Source organism: Urtica dioica, chromosome 9, assembly GCF_054948205.1.
Source record: "Urtica dioica subsp. dioica isolate 48M chromosome 9, U.dioica_male_clone48M_v1_H2, whole genome shotgun sequence".
NCBI lineage: Eukaryota > Viridiplantae > Streptophyta > Magnoliopsida > Rosales > Urticaceae > Urtica > Urtica dioica.
In genome coordinates, this window is record NC_142764.1 from 22,209,462 (window position 1) to 22,233,921 (window position 24,460).

A 24,460-nucleotide genomic window follows, 5' to 3' on the forward strand; every position below is an offset into this window, starting at 1 on the left:
ACATCATCATCGTGCATCTTAAAAGAAAGCTTCTTTTTTCGTCGTTCATCTTTGTTTTCGTGCACTTGTTGTCTGGGTTTTAGGTATTTGTCGTTCTGGGTTTATTGGTGCCATTACCCGCCGTCTCTGTGTTGTTTGTTGCTGGGTTTGTTTGTGTGTTGTTCTTCGTGTTTTTGGACGTTTGAGTTTTTTTTCGCGTTCTAGAATTGTAGACATACATGTCTACAATCTCTGGAATTGTAGACATATAGGTCTACAACTTCTGTTGTAGTAGACTATTTACAATTGGTGTAATTGTAGATATACATATATATAAATAGTTTCATTGTAGACATTTAATTTTTTTCATACACGATAATAACAATCAGATATGCGTTTTTACTATGCTGGAATGTCAGTTATAACAATTGTAGATATTATAAGTCTACAGCTACTACAGCTGTAGACGTCGATATCTACAATTGTTGTTAACTGTAGACTTAGGTAGACTTATAAGTCTACAGTTTATGACAGTTTTTATTACAATTATACATACCAATCTAAAGTTATTCTGATTTCTGAATTTTCTTATTCAGGTATGAGAGTGAACATATTTGTTGTATAAATGAGAGACAAGCCTCCGACATACAAATCACGTGCCGCCGGTAGACAGAAGAAGAGACGGATACCTTCTCAAGGGGAACAGCCTATTCTTAGGAAGTGGTCGCGATGTGGAGAAGTTGGTCACAACCGGACTACATGCAACAATCCAGTTCCTTTGTCCGAGAGGAATGGATAAATTATTATAGTTGTATGTGTTTTTGGAACTAATTTCAGTTATTATAGTTTAATGACTAATTATATGTCTTTTTGGAACTTTGAGTGTATTTCAATAATGGATGAATGACTAATTATATGTTACAATTTCAGTAATTTATGTCTTTTTTACGTCTTTAATTCCTAAACATAAATGACAATAGTTGTTCAAATTGTAGATATTGATGTCTACAATTTTAGTGATTGTAGATATTGATGACTACAATTATGGTGATTGTAGATATTTACTGTCTACAATCGGTCCACAACTATAGACACAGCCATATCAAAACAAAACCATACAAAAATATAAACCAAAATATATAGCAGTTTTAGGCATTCAAGTCATACAAAACCATAAAGAAATATAAAACATAGTTTTAGATTTGAGTTCATATAAATATAAACATCTTAGGCCAAAGATGTTGGAAACTCGTCGTCCTCGGATTCTTCCGAACTGGCACGCGTTTTTTGGCCGTCATGTTCTGCGATTTTAGGGTATGAAAATAGGGGCTTCGTAGAGATTTGAAAGAATAATGAAGATTAGCAACGAACCAGAGATATTTATGAGAGATTAGCGACGTGAGTGAGGGTTTCCGATGATTTCGGCGATGAGGGTGAGGGTTTCTCCGGCGATTTCGGCGACATGGGTAAGGGTTTTAGAGGGAGCAAGAGTCGGAGGAGAGAGGAGAGAGAGCGCGAACCAAGGAGATGAAAAATGGGTTTCATTTGGGTTTTGAAATATTAACTGACGTGTTTCTTTAATGGGGTATTTTCAAAATAATACATAAAGTCGAGAGCAAATATGTACTTGCTCACTTAAGCAACTACTAAAAGTGTCCAAAACAAAAAACTCTATATTTTGGTCCAAATAATTGAATTGAGTAGTAGATCCGGCCATTTCCCAAGTCATTTCCCTTCAATACCTTATTGTTTTGCCTTGGCCCAATTTCACTAGGCCCAAAACTTACCTTGGAAGTGGGCTCAGATCAGTATTAAGAGGCATAACAGGGAAAAACTGGCTTGATTGGGCAGTGTCACCAACGGTGTTATTGGTCCAAGCCATTTCCAAAGACAAACACTGCTTCAACTCTATCACCACGTGGTTCATGTTTGGCCTCTTGCTTGAGGTCTTTGACACGCAAGCCAGTGCTAACTCTACAGCTCTCCACACCGAATCATCGTTGAAGTCCTTGTGTGCTAGTGCGGGGTCCACAATGCTTGCCACATCACCGCTTGGGATCAATACTTTGACCCAGTCGGTTATGTGTTTGTTAATCCCATTTGCGTCGCGGACTATTACCGTACGGCCTGTGATTATCTCCAAGAGCACAACGCCGAAGCTGAACACGTCGCTTTTCTCGTTTAGCCTGTTTGTGACGTAATACCTGCTTCGCAAATATTAATTTAGTTATATATATGCTTCTTGTGATTTAATCTCATTGTTCATGTGACTTTGATCTTCAGAAACGAGAACTAGGTATCAGAAACTCTAAATCCAACGACTAAGATAAGATTTCTTCGGCAATATGTCTATGTATATGAGATTTATTTTTGAAAAAAAAAAATACTGCTTAGCTAATGTTACTTGTAAAGGTAAAATATATAAGCTACAATTTTTGATCCGCAAAAATGACTTTTGTAGCTTTTAATTTTTAATTTTTTAATTTTTTTTATAGTGAATATCTAAAACATGAGAAACAATTTTAAGAGGACAAATTTAAAAAAATCATATAATTTTGAGCTAAAAATATAAAAATTAAATTGATAAACAATTTTAGGTTAACATTATAATTTTCAAAATTTCAAAGAGTAATTGTCGCGCTTATTCTTAGCTGGCTCCGTCCATAGCACTGGAAAATGAGTATAATTTTACATATTAAGCGAAATTCTCCGCAATTTCGGCATAAAAGGTCATTTTATGATTTAATTGGCCAAATTAAGTTTTTTTTTTTTTTTTTTTTTTTTTTTGGAAAAGAACACAGCAATGTGAATCTTCATAGAGCCAAAAATAAAAATTAAGGGATGTAGTTAAGGAAAATAACACATGGTGCCAAAAAAAAAAACATAAATCTTCATAGAACCAAAAAAAAAAAAAATGAGAGATGTGAGTATGAAAAATAACATACTGAGGGTCAAGATAGCCTGGTGTGCCAGCAACTATGGTGGTGACATGGGAACCATCTTCCCAAGAAAAAGCTCTTGATAATCCAAAATCAGCCACTTTTGCTTCTAACTTTTCATTTAAAAGTATGTTTGTGATCTTCACATCTCTATGGACTATTGGTGGCTTACACCCACTATGCAAATATTCCAGCCCTAGTCATATTCACAAATATTAATTTGTATTCACTTAATTCATTTCACCTAAATTTTTAAGTACCTTGTGCTGTATCTATCGCTATTTTGAGTCTTTCTTCCCAACTCAAAGGATGTGAATTCTTTTCTGCAACATGAAACCAAATAATTATAAAACGGTAATTATTTAATGGATTTTAGATGTATATATATATATATATATATATATATATATATATATATATATATCTTAAATTATAATTTTTTTTGCCTGATAAATGCCATTCTAAATCTCCATTTGACATATATTCATACACCAGCCCAGTGTGAGGGGCTTCGTCGCAATAACCAACAAGAGCAGTCAAATTTCTGTGATGAACTCTTGTGAGAATTCTGGCCTGTAAATATATAGTAATAAAAAGTTAATGATCTTGTCTAATTCCTCGTAGTTAAGGATTTCTAGCTCAAATAATCATTGAACTGTTATGTGGTAATGGCGTTTTAGTCCATAAACCATTATTTTGACCAAAATAGGCCTAGAACTATTTTTTTTTAGTATTTTAGATATTTTTGTAAAATATTGTACTTAGGAAATCTATCGCAGAAAAAGTGTAAACATATTTAACAGCATAAGTATCTTGTTGAAAACAGACTAAATAAAACTTAAAAACTTTTTTTTGGTTGTAAGATTGTGTTTTAATGATTTTATTTATTTAATTTTTTTTTTCTATAAAAATCATAAACAAGTTATTCAAGTTCTTAAATATGTTTAAGATTGTTTAGGCATTGGGTTTCATTAAAAGGTTTAAATTAGTTTGATGACAATTTTGCTCACAAAATTAGTTTAAGAACTAACATGCCACACATATACTCCACTGGCTATTTTATGCTGAGAAAAATTGAATGAATTACCTCAGTCTTGAATTGCTTAGAGCCATGATCCGATAGCCGAGAAAGCATCTTCACCGCGACCTGGCTTCCATTGAAGAAGCCGAGGTAAACTTTTCCAAATCCTCCTTCCCCGATGACTTGCTCGAAATTATTAGTCATACTCGCGATTTGAGAGTATGTGAAGTTGTTCTTCCTGAACTCTGGCTCTTCATTTGGTGCAACGGACGGCACAAGATTCATCATCGCTGCATCGGCCAAAAAGATCACTATGAGACTAACTGTTTTTTTCCCCTATCCAAAGAAGAGTTCCGTTTTTGATGTATCGACTTTTCAGACCTTGTTTTTTCCTTTGTATGGACCATAGGATTAGCGCGGCGCTTGATAATAAGATGACCGTGACTCCGGCGACCGATGATATCACGACTGGTATGAAAATATTCTTTGGTTTCTTCTTCTTCTTCTTTTCTGTCTCCTTTGTCGCGTCCTCGGTTATGTTACATGGATCCATTAAGCAAAGATACGTATTCCCGTCCGCTCTTTAGTTAAGGAGACAAATAGATCAAAGCGTATCAAGGAAGAAAAAAAATGAAACTAAAGAATCCGGATCATCTGTCTCTTTTTTACGAGTCATTTATCTGTTCATCCATAATTAAATAAAATTTAAAATATATGTGTCGACATACCATAATTTAATTGGACGAAAATGAACTGAAATGACACATAAGAAAGGGACAAGAGGATCAAAATTCAAAATTAAATGGCTGACCTAAAAAGAATGGAACGTTTGTTTATTTTCTCTTGAAGTCCAATTGGAATCGATCCTGAAAAGTTGTTGTTCTCCAGATTTCTGGTGAAGCAGAGGAAAATGATTATCCTCTTTGTTCCCACTTTATAGAGGAAGAAGATGATTTTTTTTTTTTAATTCTTGTTAGGTCTAAGAGTTAACTTACAGAACACTCAAAGCCGGCATCAGAGAGAGAAAATCAGGAACCGGTCCACTAAGGCTATTGTTCGACAAGTCCCTGAATGAAGAAACTTTATTTTTGTCTCTTAAATGTTTCTTATAAAGATGGTAATGAGAATCACAGAAATATAAGTAGAAAAACATACAATACTCGCAACACTGTGAGGTCTGCAATGTTAGATGTTATCTCACCAGTCAATTCACTTGAGGATAAGTTCCTGATAAAAAATAAAAACTCGAAAAGAACAAGCATGAAAAACAATTCAAAGAAATGAATAACAGATATACATGTACTGGTTAAGAAATTCAATAATAACTCACAAAGATAATATTCTTGGTGGATCAAAATTGTTGAAGAGGCTGCAACTAAGACCGCCCCACATAAAATTGTTCGGAATACATGGATCGCCTTGCCAATCTCTCTCTGTCAAAAATTTTGATCCAAATTTTTCGTACACTGACTTGATCTTCAGGATTGCGCCAACTATGAAGTTTTCATATGAAATTGAAAAACGAAAAATATTTTGAGAGAAACCTTGCTGCACAAGTCAAAGACAAAAAAATTGTATGCATACCATCTTTTTGGTCTGTGAGGAGTTGAACCATCGGTTTCACTGTGAAAATCTCAAAGCCGTTAAGTATAGCCGGAAGAGTTGACTTCTCGGTCTTGCTGACCCGAATGTGCAAAGAAGACACGTTGAGGATTTCCGTACTGTAGATTGAATTCGCCACCAAATAACTTGGCACAAATGGTCCGAACCATAGTTTACCATTCACATGAACGGTCACTTCTCTGGTTTGATTCTGCGAGAGCTCTTCGATCTCAGATAAATGCAAGCACAGGTACAACCCTGCAGTAGTATTTCCTCTGTCGTTCTTCTTAGGCGTCCAATCTATCTCCAGAGAATCGTTCACATTCTTGGGCGTCACGGCGGTTCTCATCACGAGACTCGGCGGATTAAAAGTATTACCAGGGTTTACCCGGTCCAGCGTGCTCAAAACATTCCAGGCTGTTTTGTTGTTAAAAGGTGCCCATATTCGGTCGAAAACATCATCTTTATACCTTCAGAAAAAAAAAAAATTCACTTTAGTAACTCCAAGACATTCCAGGCTGTTTTTTCCCCGAAGTGGTTAAAATTTTCTATAGGGCTCAATCTAAAAATCATTTGGCAGTGAGATGAGTAACTCGTGACCTAGTAACTCTTGTCAGGTATTTTCATTTTTTTCAATGCTCGTTTCAGCTCTACGGACTCTAATACAATCTCAAAACAGATTATTGATAATTCACAGTGAGAGTAATAACAGATGACCTTATAAACCTTATTAGCTAAGAGAATTTGACAAATCACCTTACTATGTTATCCGAGCCGAGGTCTAGCCTTGAACTGAGCTGCAAAGACCCCAAGGGATTGACATAAGCAGTGTTGTCACTGCTGAGAAGCCTCATCTCCAAGACTGATATGAAAGGAGCGCTCGACCCCGTTCTCACTAAGCAAACGTAAGTATAATCGGACTGTATCGTCTGTAGGATCTCAAAGGTTATCACTCTCTCCGAATCTTCCACTTTCACGGTGGCCCACTTATCGGCCCCGAGATACAAGTCGAACTCAGGGAATTCATTTTTCGGGGAGTCATAGTCTCCGTACACGAATCCCGCCCGGATCAAATAGGTCTGGTTTTTTCCTTCCGCGCTGGGCTTGAGTGTGTAACAGTTTTTTGTTCCCTCGGGGAAGCTTCTGAGATTCCAGTACTGGCGAGCGAGATCCGCGGTTTGATATTGGGGCGAGATTGACCGGCTTTTGCCTCGGTCGGTGTTGAGATGGTTGAGATCGGTTGTGTAGAATATGCCTGTGATTTCGTCGGAATATTCCTCTGAAGCACCACAGTCTATGCTTATGAAGCCTATATATCAGACAATATCATATTATTAAAACCACCATTTAGAGAAAAGTAAAGCTAAAGGTTTGATTATGGATGTGCTAAACCTGGTATGTTCTGTCCCGAAGCGAAAACGAACAGGAGAGAAAGAAGACACTGAAACGTGGCTGACAGGAAGCGCATTTCCATTTTCTATGAGAATGCTTGTTTGTTGGTTGATTTAGATATCAGATCGAGTTGTACAAAAATATATAGCCTCTGTAGCATCAGAGGCGACGTAAACAAAAAGGATCGAGCAAAGGAATTTTGCCCAGGTTTAAGTCAAACATTGTCTTACGTTCCGCTTGGAGAGTGATTTCACTGATTAACAAAACTCATCCGAGATTACAAACACTCAACACTTTTTTTTTTCTCTCTTTGATTTTTCTCTTTAGCTTGCTCTAGTTTTTTTTTTCCTCTCGTCTTTCTCTCACATCCACTCTTTGTTTTGGCTTCGTGTAACCAAACACAACACCTACTTTATAAAACATACAAATATAATGAAAATAAATAAGAGATAAGTGGGACCACATATAGTGTTTTTCTATTTTTGGAATTTGATTAATGGGAGGAGAAAAGTTTAATTATTAGGTTAATGGTTTCTTCAGGTTTTGATGTTGATGTTTGTTCATATAAAAGTCAATGAGAGAATACGTGGAAGCACTGTTCTTTTTATCCTTTTAATATATTTAGCTTCATTTGACTAGATCGTATGTTTAACAAAATCATTCATCTCGAAGCTTAATTTGACTAGATGATATTATATAAGAAAATAGTGATTTTCAACCTTAATTTGTTCTGTAGCTTATATAACGTCTGACCGTTACTGAAATGTGTTATATCATGTGGTTGTTTCTCAGATAATGACTAAAAGAGCTCTGGTTTGTCGAGAGATAAAGAAAACCAGTCATTCATTAGTGCAGTTAAACTAAATATGTATACAAAGGTGTATCAAATCGATGCTAGCCAACCAGTTAAATTTCGTTTTACCAAGTTTAAAATTAAAAGCAGCCAATTGACTCTTAACTAACAATCCCAATCTATAAAGATTTCAGATCAAGATGAGGACAGCAACGCTAGATTCTACCTTTGTTTATTTTCAATGATAATTCTATGATTGTGGCTGAAGAAACATTAAACTCTTGAGCCTTATTTTATTTGCATTGGATTTCAAGTAACCCACATTTATTGAATAAGGGAAAAGAAAAAAGTAAAAAAAAAGCCTCTATACCAGTTGACTTATACAGCAAGGTATCTCTTCATTTATGATTTGCACAATTGACTTATGAAGCAAGGTATCTCTGTACAACTTTCCCATATATTTCTTTCTTTTAAAGAAATTATCTCTACAGAAAAGTGAAAGAAGATCTACTATCTCGCTAACTGAGCCAGGTCCGGATTTATCGACATCATTTCTGACTCGGCCGATCCGATCACATCACGATTGTTGGTATCCCTAGCCAATTCCATTTCTAAGCACAGCTTCAAGTCCACGACGACTCTGCTCATAAACGGCCTTTTGGTAGAGTCTAGATCTACGCAGGCCATCGCAATTTCCACGGCTTTCCGAACAGAATTATCGTTGAAGTCTCGCTCTAGTCTCGGATCCACTAAATTATTTACATCGCCGATCCTCCTATTCACCCATTCGATCACATGATCTTTTCCATGTTTTTTGGAGATCGCGAGTCTCCCTGTGATTATTTCGAGAAGAACGACCCCGAAGCTGAAAACATCACTCTTCTCTGTCAACCTGTTTGTGGCACAATACCTGGAAAGAAAGGCAATACAGAGATCTTATGGAAAAGGAAAACATAAGAGGGAACAATATTCCAAGTGGAATTTATGAAATTAATTAGACTTACAGAGGATCAACATAGCCTGGAGTTCCAGCAACGATGGTCGAGACATGTGTGTCTTCGTCAAGTGAAAAAGCTTTGGAGAGACCAAAATCAGAGAGTTTTGCGTGCATTTCTTCATTGATTAAGATATTTGAAGACTTCACGTCTCTGTGGATTATTGCTGGCTTGAAACCACTGTGTAAGTACTCCAATCCTGAAAAGTTTATAGGTTTAAATGTTCTTGTGTATGAGAAGATCAGATCTGCAAATTAGCAAATTGCAGATTTTTGACTGTTGGATAATCATGTGTGTTACTTGGATCTCAAGTTAGTTATCTATTAGTTTGTAACGCCTATAAATAAAGGCTCAAGAGAGTTCATGGGGGGGTACAAAATAGCACAGTATTGATCTATCTAGAAAAAAAAAACTTGAGATGCACTTGAGTGATTTTTTTTATCTTTTAGATCTGAGTTGCTTGGAGCTCAAGAAATATGTTCTTGAATATTTGGTAGCTACTTAGTTCCTCTCTAATCATATAAAACAATATAATATAATACTACTAATTAAGAAGATTAGATCTGTTAATTATAAAATTACAGATTTTGAGCTTAAATCATCATGTCTTTTACTTGGATATCAAGTTAGTTCGTTATTAGTTTGTAACGTCTATTAATAAACTCTTGAGAGAACTAGCGGCAATCACTTGAGTGACATTTTTAGAGAAAATGAGATCAAGAGCGTGTAAAAATATAGATCTGTTCTTGAATTTCCGGTACCTATTGCTACAGATTTAATAAACAGAAACCGGAAATTAACTAAAGATCAAAAGCTACCAATCTATATTGAAGAATTACCTTGACTGGCATCAATTGCTATATTGAGTCTCCTTATCCAACTCAAGGGCTTCTCAGTTTCACCTGTATCAATGACAAATCAACTATCAAATAATTGATTGTCCATAATTTTCGGTAACAACTAAAATGAAATTATGATCGTACCAGAGAGATGTGAAGCTAAGTCCCCATTGGGCATATACTCGTAAACTAGCCCCATGTTAGGGCCTTCATCGCAGTAGCCGATTATAGAGGTCAAATTTACGTGATGAACTGTTGTGAGAATTTTGGCCTGTGAAAAAAACCATGATATATGTTACTTGATGAAATTAAACTCATACTAGTTGAAACTTATTTAATGAGTAATTAAAAAACCTCCGCATTGAACTGCTTGAAGCCTTGCGCGGTAGAGCGAGAGAGCATCTTGACAGCGACTTGAGTTTCATGATCGCTTAAGAGGCCGTGATAGACTGTTCCGAACCCTCCTTTTCCGATAATCCGCTCGAAGTTGGTTGTGATAGTGAGGATGTCAGAGTATGAGAACTGTTGCTTCTTAATCTCCGCTACTTCTTCAGCAACGTTGTGAATCGATAGAGAATCCAAGCTCACCATGGTTGTGTCTGACATAGAAGATGATATAATGGTTTAGAAAAGGAAGTTATTAAAAGTCTTTTTCTAAGGAGATAATTTAAAGCTCAAGACTCATACTGGATTGTTTTTTCCTTCTTCTAACAAGGCACCAGAAGATTATTGCTGCGGCTAATACAAGCAGAAACAAAAATCCTCCAACTGAAGCTGTAGCTATAATTATGATCTTCTTGTTGTTCTTTTCTTTGTTTTTGCATGGGGTCATCAAGCAATGAATGGAATTCTCTCCCGCACTTTACCACAAGAAATTAATGATTTATTATTTCTATGTATGTAAATAAAATAATAAAATGTAGGAAGAGAATCAAGTCATTAGACGCAACCGACCTGAAGAGAATCGAACCGTTCTTTATTTTTTCTACAAGTACTTGTGGAAGTGTACCCGAGAAGTTGTTTCCATCCAGATTTCTGCGAGCGAAAGAAAGATTATAGTTTTTTATGTAATGGAAAGTTGATACTCAGACTCAACAAACCATGTATAGGTGACTCACATATTCTTCAGGGACGGCATTAGAGCAAGAAAATCGGGCACATTCCCGCTCAAATTGTTGTGCGACAAATCCCTGAAAATCGAAAAAATTTGATCAAGTTTGATTTCAGGTCATTTTTATAATAAGAAAAAAAAAACTGAATCATGTTACAATGACTGAAGAACTTACAAGTTCTCTAACAATGTGAGGTTTTGTATGTGTTGATCAATCTCACCAGTCAATCCGCTTGAGGACAAGTCCCTGTATGGTCAACAACAGAGAAACTCTGCAATTAAGGAAATGAAGCTTATGCGTTGAAAATTATGGAAGCAATAATTAACTCACAAGAATGTGATTCTTGGTGGATCAGAACCATTGTAGCTACAATTCAGACCTTCCCACAAGTAATCCCGCGGCTCACACGGGTCTCCTTGCCAGTTCCTAGAGATCTCATACCTCAATTTGATACCCGTAATAGCATCCACTAATGAATTCAACCATGAAAACAGACAAACATTAAACCATGAAGCAAACTGAAACTGATCTGCTACACATATGAAGTAATTGATAATACCATCATTTTCGTGAGTTTCGGGTAATGGCAAGTGTTTCACGGTGTAAACCTCAAAGGCGTTGAGCAACGGGGGAAGAGTCGAGTTCTGTGTTGGACTAATCACGACGTGTATAGCCGATCCTCTGATGCCAGTTATGCTGAAAATCGTCGTAGTACTGAGTTGCGAAGGAGAGATCGATCCGAACCACAGTGTGCCATTTATGTAAATATCGAACTCTCGAGTCTCGTCTGGCATCAGATTTTTGACCTCAAAGAAATGCATATACAAGTAAAACTCGGGGATCATTTCATCGTCGTAGTATTCTCTTCCTTGACCGTTCAATACGAAGCCGATGGAACCGTTCTGGTTTTTGGGAGTCACCGAGGTTTGCATCACAAGTGAGGGCAGCTTGTAATCATTGCTCTTAAATAAGTCTGAGGTTTTTGTATCATTCCAGGCTCCAAAGCTAAAGGGTTCCCATACCCGGTCAAAAACATCGTCTCTGAACCTAAATCACATGAAAAATAAAGATAATTATTGCTAAGATTCCATCAATTCTTCTTGAACCAGTTAATCAATTTTGAGATGGAACCACGTGATACTTAATCCTTTCTTGGGTAGGAAGGTACCAAAGAGAGAAAGCTGTAATACCTAAGATCTTTGTCTGATTCTGAACCACAATCGAACCTCCCAAACAACTTCAACGATCCGGATCGAGCCACGTAGGTGTTATTTCCCAGAGGCCTCATTTCCAAGGCCGAAACAAAAGGCGTGAAATGGCCTATTTTCCTTACCAAGCAAATGTGGATGTAATCGGACCGAAGAACATGGACGATTTCTGCCATTATAGCAGACGTCGAATCTTTGAGTTTGACCGTTCTCCATTTGTTGACTCCGAGGTACAGGTCAAACTCCGGCGGTGTATCCAATCCGTCGTAATTTCCGTACATAAAACTCGCCCGTATTAGATAGTTTTTGTTCTTTCCCTTTGGAGCTGTGAGTTTGTAACAATTCCTTATCCCCTCTGGGAAGCTTCTGACATTTTGGTACCATTGACTAATTGTGTTTGTCTGTGTTGTGAGGAGTGATATGTTCTTGCTCTCTCCGGTGTCTATAAAGCCAGCATCTGAAGTGTAATTGATTCCTGTCGTTTCATCTCTGTATCCCTCTAAAGCCCCACAATCTATGCTTATAAAATCTGAACGCAGAAAGAGAGAAAGAAGAAGTTAGGATCAGTATTAGCCAACATAATTAATCACTTTTTCATTGAATTTTTGGAAAAATTTACCTAATTGGTTCTGCGCATTGACAAGAAGAATTGTGATGATAACGAAAGAAAGGTGAAATATCTCAAAGAAGAAGAGCTTAGGCATTTTTAGAACAAACAGAGAAGTAAATAAAAATTGCTGATAGAAATTGGATCACCAATCATATAGTGTTACCAAATGAAAATATTAAATGTCATTAAATTAATAATTTAATGACAACTAGTCTAAATGTTTGATTAGTTTATTACTTTATTGTCATCTACTACATTTCACGAAAGGGTATACTCTTCTTGCAACGACTTAGTCAGAGAGCTAATAAGAAGTCAAAACAAATGTGGCCTTAAGACATTTTCTTTGGATATTACGCGTTCTGGGTTTATTTATACAGCCGCTTAATTGTAATGAAGGCTTCGTAGACGTTTCCTACAATCATCAAATACTAATTTTCCATGCTTACAAAAATGTGATTATCGGACAACACCTTAGGTCATGTTAATTTATAATCTCATTTACTGCGTTTAATATTGACAATATACTTTACGTAACGATAACAAACTTATATTTAAGCACTTGTCGTTGTCGCAACCTTAGATCTTTTTTGAACGTTTCAAGGCGCGAGACTTGTGTACTAAGAAAAGGCCCACCCCTTAAATTTGTTTGGAGCTTTTCTGCTGAAAAATATTTAAGAAATATAGGGGAAAAAATTAAGATGTTATATATGACTGTAACTCGATCGAGATAAATTGTCAACAATTGAGAGAAGTTTAATGGAAATTCCAGTGGAAGTTGAAGTTTATATTTCCCTGATAAGGGAAAAATTGGATGGAATCACCAAAACTTGAATGGTGGCCAATGTTTGACTTTGACCTCTATAAGTGCCGGGGCCTTATAGCCCATTGAAAAGAACAAATTTGTAAAATAATAAACAAAAGATTGGCTACGTAAGCCACTTAAACTATAAGAATTGTAAATTAACCAATCTTTGATAAATACTTTGTAAATAGCCAACTTGCATACATGGCAACCTATTAACAACTTTTTTTTTACATGTTTGACTGAATTAAATAAGTATTTTACTAATCTGTTAATAAGTTAACTTGACTATTTACAAGAAATTAACGAAATGTGAGTTATATCTTAATTCACTATAACCGTGTGGCTATATATATAACTTAATATCCCAATAATAAATATTTGTCTAAATTGAGTGAGATAGCATTCCACTCCACTTTCAAAGTGGAGATTGATGGTTCAATCCTCACTAATAATAAAACTGTTTTTAAAAATAAAAAATAAAAAATTGAGTCAAATAGCTAAAATTTGAAAAATGTACAAGTATAAGGTATCATTTTGACACTGTCAATAAATGATACCATAACCATTTCGTGTCAAATTTTTGATTGACAGTCTCAAAATTTTATTAATAATGTCAACCTGACAAATTTGTCCAAATAATTCTTATCTATTCATTAAGTTATTTGGACAAAATTATCAATTTAATTACAGTTAATAAAATCAGTGACTAATTAATTATAATTAATAGAACGTTGGCTATTTAACAAATAATAAGTTTAATGTAGCTTAATTGCTTATAAATTTCTTGATTATTTACTGAAAATTGATAACCTTTTGCTATTTTTCTAATGAACTTAAATTTTTGTTTTTTTTTTTGTTAGTTAGTTTCAAAGGACTATTTTATATAATATGTTCTAGCTAAATAATCAAAGTTTATATAAAATTAGTGAAATAGTAAAAAATCTATTTTTTTTTGGCAAATACCACGTGTCAATAACTATTTGATATCAACAAATATTTTGACATTGATAAATTTTATATATACACGAATTAATATTTTTACTGACAATGTAACTTTGATTATTTCCGCTAAAAGCTTAAAACTTTGTTTATTTGATTAGTTAATTATTAATTAGTTTTTTTTAGCCAACCAAGTCCTCTGAAATTGATTCCTCTTGACAATTATTATGATACCTAATTACCCTGGAATGAGCTGAGCATTTCCAACCAAGGTTTGAATTTTCGGAGAATGTCGACAAAATCGCGTCGAAATTGCGTGAATCAGAGGAGTCCTGCACAAATATGACTATATGGTCGTTTCGTCGTTTTGTTTCGCCGAAATTGCGTCTTTTTTTTTTTGCGTGGAAAAATCTATGTCGTCGCGCCCGAAGACGTCGTTCAATGAAGATTATATTCTCGGTGAAAATACGTTTACCAGATGCGTGCAACATCAGCTACATTTCGTTGAACAAAGTGACTTTTTGAAGGCGACAATGCAATAGCAAAACATATGCGGCCGCTTATACAGGAAGATCTTGGAGAAGAAGGGATTTAAGCCTTAATGGGCCAAAAGCAAAACAAAGTGGAATTTGCTGTTGAAGTCACAACAACAACACATTATTTCATTTGTATCACAAATGAGTCTAAATTGCATTCGTGTTTTTTTTTTTTTTTTTTTTTTTTTTTTTTTTTTGCATATTTGTCACCTATACAATGTCTTAATTACCCTTCTATTTTATATCCAACAAGAATCTATATCCACACCAAAACCCTAATCTCTCATCAAATTCCCCCAAACCCTAATCTTTCTAGCTCAAGCTCCGACCACCGCGCCGATCGTCGCTCCGACGAGGCCACCGCCGCCGTAACCTTCGTCGGAGTCGAGGCGCTTCAGATTATCGATTTCTTCTTCTAGTCTACTTTTGTTTTATAAATATCTAACTGTGGTTCTACTTTCTTCTTCTAGTCTACTTTTGTTTTATAAATATCTAACTGTGGTTCTACTTTCTTCTTCTAGTCTACTTTTGTTTTGTAAATATTTAACTCTGGTTCTACTTTAAGGGTATTTTGGTCTAATAATAAATGTTATGCCGTTATTTTCACATGGTATAAATAACACCCCAAGAGCAAAAGATAATACATCAAGTCCATACACAAGGCGCAAGTCCACAAGAAAACTCACGCACCAAGCTCCGAGTCAACACTCATGAAATGTCTTTCAAAAGACTCTCAAAGAATGTTTTCAAGCTAGACTTCTTGACAAATCTTCAAGACAAAACCACAAAAATAACCACCCGGTCGGCCAAATAAAAGACCACCCGGCCGTCTTCACTCGGCCAAGACCACCCGGTCATCTTCACCCGGCCAAGACCACCCGATCATCTTCACCCGGCCAAGACCACCCGGTCATCTTCACCCGGCCAAGATCTTCACCCGGCCAAGACCACCCGGTCGTCTTCACTCGGCCAAAATCACCCGGTCGTCTTCACTCGGCCAAGACCACCCGGTCATCTTCACCCGGCCAAGACCACCCGGTCATCTTCACCCGGCCAAGATCTTTACCCGGCCAAGACCACCCGGTCGTCTTCACTCGGCCAAAATCACCCGGCCATCTCCACCACCTAATCAAGTACTTTTCACCAAACTCCTTGGTCCCTATAAATACCTCATTCATTCACAACACAATGTAAGTTTCTCTCAACTTGTCAAAACTCTACAAAAATCACACTACAACTCTTTCTCTCTCTAGAAAACATAGAGACGAGTACAAATCGTTCACCAAGAACACAATACAACACGACTAATGTTGAGCGTCGGAGAACGCGCCGAGGGAAAACCCTCCGCGTCCCTCTAGATTCACGTTTTCTTGTGGTTAGGTGAAATTGCAAGGATTCGAAGACCCGACGAAGAACGCGAAGAACGTGGAAGATTCGAAGACCCGGAGACTCGAAGATCCGAAGACCCGGACACTAGAAGATCCGAAGAACACGATGAACACGTAGAACATGAACACGTGAGAAACACGAAGAACATGGAAGATTCAAAGGGTTGAAGACTCAAAGAAGCAAAGACTCAAGAACTCAACGAAGAGCGCGGTAGATCCAAAGACCCGGAAACTCAAGGACCCGGAGACCCAAAGATCCGAAGAACACGAACATGACGAGAAGAGAAGAACTTCACCCAACCCAACCTACGTGCGGTCATAGGGTCCGGCCCTAGATCGAACCACGGACGGTTCTTAATGCTAATCCAAAAACGCGATTAACAATAAATAAAAATGACTTACTTGTAACACGTTTTTTGGTGATGACATGGATGCAATTTTGTTCATAAGAAGTGACTTTGGTGCAAATCTCCCCAAAACAAAAGCCATAAAACAAAAAGCCCAATTATTATAATATATTATATATTAAACGTTAACGATAGGATATGTTTTAAATCCATTCTACTGACTATACCGATCGACTATATGAATAGTTTTAGTTTACAACATATATTACATACATATATAATTAATATTTTCATTATTACATCATTTATAAATTATTATATTGTTTTTAAAAATTTAACCATATATAACAAAATACTTTTTAAAATTAAATTATGTAATATTATTTCCGTCGTAATTTCCGTGTTTTATCGCAATTTCGTCAATCATCGCAATTTTCATCGATACAATTTTTTTTAATTTTCATTTTATTTTCGTCACAATTTCTATCGGTCACCGTAATTTTCGGTTTTTTTGACCATCGGCACAAAATCAGTCGTCGGCATTTCAAACCTCGTTTCGGACTGGAAGTTTATGTTATTGCTATTAGAATGAGGAAGTCTGATGAATAAAATTAGTTATTATATTAACTTAACGGCAGTGTAGTAAAGTAGTCATTAGCGAACATTGATAAATAAAGAATATTGTGCTGATAGGCAAACAGATCATGATGGTTAATTTTGTAAGTCAATTGTTTGGTTAACTGTGGTAAATCATGAATACTATTTAAACACACAAATTCCACACAAATTATGTATATCATGGTAACATAAATAAATTGTCCATGAACCTTATTCAACAAACAAACATGTCGAGTTTTATGTATCTCCTAAACCAGAAAATTCGAAAAGAGAAAAAAGAAGAAATACATGAATAATGAGGAAATGAGCGGTGGAATAATTTAAAATTTTGAAAATTTACTGAAATTGTTATAGATTCTTCATTTAGTTGTACAATTAGTTGCTATAAATGTGGAAGGAAAGAATTGATTTTCAAACAAAAAGTAGAAGATACAATATTCAATTATCATTTTAAATAAAACCAGGAGTATCTAGTAAGGCTAAAGTAAAACAAAAAACAAATTGAATGTTACGTTATAGTTTTGGCTAATTTGCTAAAAATTTAGAAATGTTGGCTAATTTTCAATTCTTAACCTCATAAAAAAGAAGAAAAATCCTCATTTAAAAATAGAAAAAAAAATCCACATTTAGAAACGTTAGCTAATTTAGTACAGATTTTCTTAATGTCTGCTTTGTTTGTTTAGTTTTTCCTTTACCTATAGGAACAATGGAAGAAAAATCCACATTTAAAAACAGAGAATGAGCCAGCACGGAGTGGTATAAATATTTGGCCTAAGCAAAGCATCAAAAGAACGAAAGTGTTTGTCGAGCGCTTGTTTGACGATTTCCTTGAAGTTTTTTTAATGCCTTTTCATAGGTGCGCTGAATTTATGAGCGAAAAACTCCTATGATACAATGACGACTGAGATAAACTGTGCACCATACTGTCCAATCCAACTAACTAGAACCAGAATTACAACCATCGCGAAAGAAAATAAAAGACTTGAGAGAATGAGAAGAAAGCTTACAAGACGGTTTTAAGGATTTTAAATGTACCATTAACACCAAGTGTTTCAGCAATGAAGACATGCAAACATTTAAAAAATAGTATAAATATATATTTTATTTTCAGAGTTTATGAAGAAAAAGAACTAAACACAAGCCTAGCCTGCTTGGACGGCGTCGGCACGCGCTTGTGTAGATGGACTTGTGTGCATCGATCTTAACCCGTAGCTACAAAATTGGGTAACTTCTGGGAACTCAAATACTTATCCAAAGTAATCTTATAGACTCTCTAAAGTGAGTTTCCCCATCATAATACATATATTTTCCTTCATGATATTTTAGTATTTTTCAACATACATTTGACCATAATTTCTTATTCAACTTAGCTTCGACTTTTTGGAAAATAAATAATTGATCTTATATCCCTTGCTACCTCTAAAATATCAGATTCGATGGACCCACTCATTTATTTTCCACAAACAAGCCAAACATTGCGTATCAAATATTCTTGAATACCTTGTTTTCCATATTTTCCTTATAAATAAAAATGTAAAGTAAACAAAGTTAAAATAAAGATAAAAAGTATAAACAACGTTAAAAGAAAATAAAAGTATAAGAAAAATCTTATTTACAACTTAAAAATAATATGATTTTCGTGATAAAAGTTTAAAATACGTTTATTTTAGTGATGAATTAAAAAAAAAAAAAACTATTCCATGCAATTTTTTTTATAAAAAAATTAGTGTAGCCATGTTGATGTGTATTATCATCCCTTTGAGATAGAGACCCAACTTAATGTATTATGACCCATATCTTATCATATCTGACTAATACCACACTAACCATATACACTAAACGCTTACTCGTTGAATAATTTCAAAGTACGCAAGCAATATAAGCCTATGTATAGTTTTTTTCTTTTCTTTTTTTAAAAGGCTTATATATGTAATATATTTGGAAGTTTTCTGAGTTGTACTTTACTTTAGCAATCACTTTGGGTTTTCATAGTAGAATTAATAGTCATATTGTTTTCTTCTTTACTGATTTAACAATTTTGATGACGTCTCCGTGCAAATGATCTTTTAGACCGATCAGTTTTTATCCTTGGTTAAAATTCAACGCTTAGAAGAGCAATTGCATGTGCAAGATCACATTCTAAATAATAATCTTTTACACTATTATTATTTTTTAATTACTAAGCTACATCTTTGAAAGATAATAATGTCACTTAGGTTTTGAGTCAAACAATACTTTAGTTTCTCACGACGGAAGTAAACATAACAAGCAGTTTTTGTTTAAATAAAAATAAAATTAACATGGTACAGCAGATATCAGGTAGTAATAAGTAATAATTGAATGTAAAGAAAAAAAAATTACAGCAAAAAATATCCTGTAATAGACACAATGATTAAGAAAAGCTGTTTCTTTCCAAGCGAATTCGCAGTTGAAGGCGTCGGTGAAGGTGTTGGAGAAGTTTCATTAATTCCAAATAAACCCCCATCAGCACTGCATCACAAAACACAATATTCAAATTTATTGGTGGTGTGTAATCACGTTAAAAGTCAAAAGCGCTATAATTGGGCTCAAGATATATATATATATATATATATATATTTTTTTTTATATAAAAATAACAGGTATATAATATAAAATGTATTTAACGTTGTTTTCTCTAAAAAAAATTAGAAATAAATGGAAAATATTAGGGGCATATGAGATAATCAATTAAGGACATTATTATATTGGTATAAGACCAACCTTAGTGATAGTTCATTATTCTTCGATCTTTCAAGAAGTGCAGCTGGAATCGGACCTGTAAGGTTGTTTCCTTTTAAGTTCCTGAAAATTGAAATACAAAATATTTATAAATTATGATTTTCCATGCATGGAAAATGTCAAAGATTAATTTATAATATGAGTAGTAAGAAACTTACAAAATCTTCAAGGATGGCAGCTCAGCTAAAAACTCCGGCACTGTCCCACTAAGGCTATTATTTGATAAATCTCTGAAACACAAATAGAGAGTAAATTATAGTTTTGGTCAAACGTTGACTTTATTGAACTAAAGTATACGTAATGCTATCAATTCTGTGAGCTGGCAATAACATGCTTTCGCATCAATTTAAGCACTTACAAATACTCTAACATGGTAAGTTCCCAAAAATAAGACGATATCTCTCCCTCAAGTCCACTTGAAGACAAGTCTCTGTGTCACATGATAATTTTTTCATCAGGAAAAAAAGCGAAACTTACGGGCACATAAAAATAAATAGATTATATCAGTTAAGAAAGTACGTAGTGCTCACAATGATATTATTCTACGCGTGTCATTGCCGTTGTAAGAGCAATTGAGGCCATCCCAAACGTATTCAATAGGGGCACAAGGATCTCCTTGCCATGAGATTCGGTTCACTTCATATACGGATTTGATGTTCGTTATAACCTCCACTGCATATATAGATACGCGTCAAATAAAATTTATAGGCAAAATGAAAACATAATTAAAAGAAGGGTGTTCTAGCTAAATAGTTAATCGAGATAAATAATTCATATGGTCGCGTAATTAATTTATCTATAACATCAAGTATTGGTGATTTTGCTAGAAAACTAACCTAAAACCTAGACAATTAGTCTTGTTTCATGAATAAAATCATTCTAAAATATATTTACCATCTGATTCATTTGTTTGAAGTTGTGGAAGGTCCTTGAGCTCGTAGATCTCGATGGCGTTTATAAGCGGTGCTAAGGTAGAGTTTCCGGTTCTATTTAGCGCAACCTCAATGTTTCCGTCAATAAACTTTTTTCCTTTGACGCTGTAAATCGTGCTGCAGTCCAAGAATGCTGGAGAAAGCCGTTCATACCAAACCGCGCCGTTGATTAATATGTCAAACTCTCTGGTTTCGTTTTTTCTGAGCTTAACAAGCTCGGCAAAGTGAAAGAAGAACAAATATCTGGAATCGATGTTTAGTTGACTCCACGAGACGAACATGGTATTGCTAGTTCTGTTTTTCGAGTAAGCTGTGCTCAGCACAGAGACCGGTACGGCATAGTCGTTCAGTGTTATATTCTTCTTATCCTTTGAAGAGGCTTTCAATGGACTCCACACATTCGTAGTTATGGGGCGCCACAACCGATCATAGATATCGTCTTTGTACCTACATATTTCACAAAGTACTCACATCATCAATACACGAAACCCTAAATTTAAGACTAATCTAATGAACAAGGTTTTCTTTTTAGAAATATTCTGAATACAAAGCTTTGGATGCCTTAGCAAATATTAAGGATGAGAAGGTGTAATGATAAACAATATGACGTTGAAATTTTGTTTTTATGAGATGAGAAAAAATAAAATAAAATACTACGAAGGCAAAAAAAAAAAAATGGTACCTCATGTAATCAGAGTCGTTTGAATTGAAGTTGAGTCGCCGAAAGAGTTGTAGCCCTGATCCGGGCTCAGTAGCATAGGTTTCGTTGAGCAAAGGCCTCAATTCCAGCACCGATATAAACGGGACACCAAGGCCTGTTTCGACCAGACAAACGTCCACGTAATCCAATGAAGGAGCGTGTATGATCTCTTTTGTCTCTATGATATCTACATCGGTGAATGACACGGTGTCCCATAGGTCGACACCGATATACAAGGCAAACGATGGAAGCGAAGCTTCTTTGTCGTAGTTTCCGTACAGAAACCTCGCTCGGATCAAGTACCTTGTTTGCTTTCCCATTGAGGGTCTTAAGGTGTAACAGTTTCGCTTCCCGTCCGGGAAGCTTCGAACGCTCTCGAACTGTTTTTCAGTGATGTTTGATTTGTATGCCGTGGCAATGTCATAATTTTCTCCGCTCGATGTGAAGTTTTCATCCGAGACATAAGCGATCCCGGATAATTCGTCGATGTAGCTTGTGGCCTCGGATGTTCCGCAATCAATACTAATGAAGCCTGAAAAATGGAATAATTAATGAAAAGATAGGAATTACAAAAAATTAAAATAAAAACCTTAGGGTTTTAAACCTGAGTGATTTTGAGCTTGGACCAGCAAAGAAGAGAAGAGTACAAATGCACACGTGAAGACAAAATATTTTGACATGACTGTGTTAATGGAAACCCGGCAAGGCTAGGGGTTTGAAATTTTATAGAGGAAGTACTGTTTGAATCCACAAGCGTTTTAAGCTTATATACTAGTACAAACAAGTTCTTGGAATATTTTTAAATGTTATTGACCCAAAATTGTTCTACTCTCTACTAATTTATACAAATATTTGCCAAAAGCACGCTGGACTGCATGTTATATATCCAACTACGTGTTGACTAATTCCACATCTTAAAAAAGTAATGTAAATATTCATCTAAAGAAAAAATATGAATAAATATTATTTATATTGATCATATGGCAGCGTTGATTTCGGAATATTAAACTAAAGAAAGAAGTGATTTCTTGTGTCATGGAAAATTGACAAACTAAAAGCGTTTACTTATTAAATTGGAGTCAAGTTCATTTAAGAATAAACTAGACCCCAATTGAGGTGGCTAATTTAAAAATGTTTAAAAATAGAAAAATTAGTCGATCTAAGCCACATCAAACGTTGCAATTGTAATCTAGCCAACGTTTCGTTTAATTTTCGTATCTAGCCAAATTTGATGACGTGTCATATTTATGTAAGATGGTATTTACTATATTAGCCTTGGTTTGGTTTCAAAAATACTAGCCCACATTTTGAAACTTGGTTTTGTAGCCGAATTTGTTATATTCGGTTTATATTTCGAATTTTAAAAAAAATTCTATACTTGGCAAAGTTGGTTATTGAGCGTTTTTTTTTTCTTTAATGAACATTATAGCCGTGTAAGCAAATACAGTGTAAATGTTCATAAATTTTTGTTAATCTCCGTTGCTTTGTTAATTTCTATTAATTATGGTAAATTTACATATGTGCAGGTAGAACCGATTTCTTTCCTTTAATACGCATTTAATACGGTATTTTTGTTTTCCAAATTTATTTTCTAATTTTGAACGGGATTTTGTTTATAATTACGTGTATTCATTATCTTGTTTGACTTATTCAATCAAATAAATATTTCTTTTCCCTTTTAATTACATCACCGAATCTCATATTATGAATTCAAAAAGCTGAAATTAAATTGCTGAAATTATAGTCGTGTAAGCAAATACAGTGTAAATGTTTGTAAATTTTTGTTAATCTCCGCTGATTTCTTAATTTCTGTTAATTATGGTAAATTTTTTGTGCATTTATTGCATTAAATTTTCTCTTTTAATTACATCACCGAATCTCCTATTAAATTAGCTAAATATTCAATTAAATTGCGAAAAAATATGAAATTAATTGGCTGTATACAATTCAAACCGGTCAAACGTGGACTAGTGTTTTGATCAAGTAAGTATAAGAAAAATGGTAAATTAGATATTTTATATCCGTAAATTTCAGTAAATGGCTAGATAGCAAAATTTACCAAACGTTGGCTAGATTCCAAAAACCATGTTTCAAAATGGCTACGTTGCTAGTTTACCCTTAAAAATATATTATATCCGGATCAGAGTGAGATGGAGCTTCTTACCTGGTAAATTGTAGTAGAAACTACAAGGGGCAATGGTCTCTATTGCTATCTTAATTTTTCAGTATATGCATATATATATATATGTATATGTGTATATATACTTCGATTAGTCGTTTGCTTAACTTATTAGACCACTAAAATTTAATTACCAGACGTTATTTAAAAAATAAGCATAGGGAGCTTCCAATCTTTTCTTAGCTAGTAAACATTAAAATGATAAGATATATATATATATATATATATATATATATATATATATCTTATTTATAAAGTTTTTACTCCGGGTCATTCAATATTTATTCATCTGATTCATTTAGTAAAACAACTACTATATATTTCAATTTACTTGATCAGGGATTTTTTTTTATAACAATGTGGCTTTTACCCAAGCCACTTATAATTAGCTATTATAACGTAAACTCTCTCTCTCTCTCTCTCTCTCTCTCTCAATTCATATTCTTCGTCGTCTTGACACTATATTTCATTTTACTTGATCAGGGAAAAAAATATAACAATGGGTTTTTTTTACCCAAGCCATTGTCACTGAAACCAAATTTGTAGGCTCTTGTGTCCTTTTTGCGTAGAATTTTGTTTTCAGATTGTAGTGTTACTCCTAAGTCTCCAATTTCTATTAAAAATGTAACTAACTCTTGTGTATCTGAAAATGTTTTGTAGTCAACATGTGACACCAAGTCTAATAACTCCCAGACAATTAATGTCAATGTCTTGCACAGACGCTTAGGAAATTCTTCAAATGATGTTATGAGTCATGTATTAAAGT

The 24,460-nt window shown here is 34.7% G+C and overlaps 3 protein-coding genes across 3 annotated transcripts; all 3 read right to left on the bottom strand.

Moving 5' to 3' along the window:
• Positions 1 to 381: 381 nt before the first annotated feature.
• Positions 382 to 7,015, bottom strand: LOC149385841 (putative LRR receptor-like serine/threonine-protein kinase At1g05700). Its single transcript, XM_089626415.1, has 15 exons — positions 6,934 to 7,015; positions 6,298 to 6,850; positions 5,524 to 6,011; positions 5,270 to 5,432; positions 5,095 to 5,166; positions 4,935 to 5,006; positions 4,751 to 4,831; positions 4,321 to 4,520; positions 4,006 to 4,229; positions 3,365 to 3,491; positions 3,179 to 3,241; positions 2,925 to 3,114; positions 1,767 to 2,183; positions 1,045 to 1,064; positions 382 to 455 (listed from the first exon to the last, which is right to left on the bottom strand). The coding sequence occupies exons 1-15, from the start codon at positions 7,013 to 7,015 to the stop codon at positions 382 to 384; spliced, it is 2,826 nt and encodes a 941-aa protein (XP_089482541.1).
• Positions 7,016 to 8,061: 1,046 nt separating this feature from the next.
• Positions 8,062 to 12,618, bottom strand: LOC149385842 (putative LRR receptor-like serine/threonine-protein kinase At1g05700). Its single transcript, XM_089627032.1, has 13 exons — positions 12,500 to 12,618; positions 11,863 to 12,409; positions 11,232 to 11,719; positions 11,003 to 11,141; positions 10,847 to 10,918; positions 10,679 to 10,750; positions 10,515 to 10,595; positions 10,248 to 10,420; positions 9,915 to 10,159; positions 9,705 to 9,831; positions 9,561 to 9,623; positions 8,731 to 8,920; positions 8,062 to 8,636 (listed from the first exon to the last, which is right to left on the bottom strand). Exons 1-13 carry the CDS (start codon positions 12,582 to 12,584, stop codon positions 8,237 to 8,239), a joined length of 2,682 nt encoding a protein of 893 aa, XP_089483158.1. The 5' UTR covers positions 12,585 to 12,618; the 3' UTR covers positions 8,062 to 8,236.
• A 6,722-nt stretch (positions 12,619 to 19,340) lies between these two features.
• LOC149385843 (putative leucine-rich repeat receptor-like serine/threonine-protein kinase At2g19230) lies at positions 19,341 to 22,241 on the bottom strand. Its single transcript, XM_089627033.1, has 8 exons — positions 22,120 to 22,241; positions 21,498 to 22,047; positions 20,778 to 21,262; positions 20,414 to 20,555; positions 20,242 to 20,313; positions 20,042 to 20,113; positions 19,866 to 19,946; positions 19,341 to 19,613 (listed from the first exon to the last, which is right to left on the bottom strand). The coding sequence occupies exons 1-8, from the start codon at positions 22,193 to 22,195 to the stop codon at positions 19,481 to 19,483; spliced, it is 1,611 nt and encodes a 536-aa protein (XP_089483159.1). The 5' UTR covers positions 22,196 to 22,241; the 3' UTR covers positions 19,341 to 19,480.
• Between the last annotated feature and the right edge of the window lie 2,219 nt (positions 22,242 to 24,460).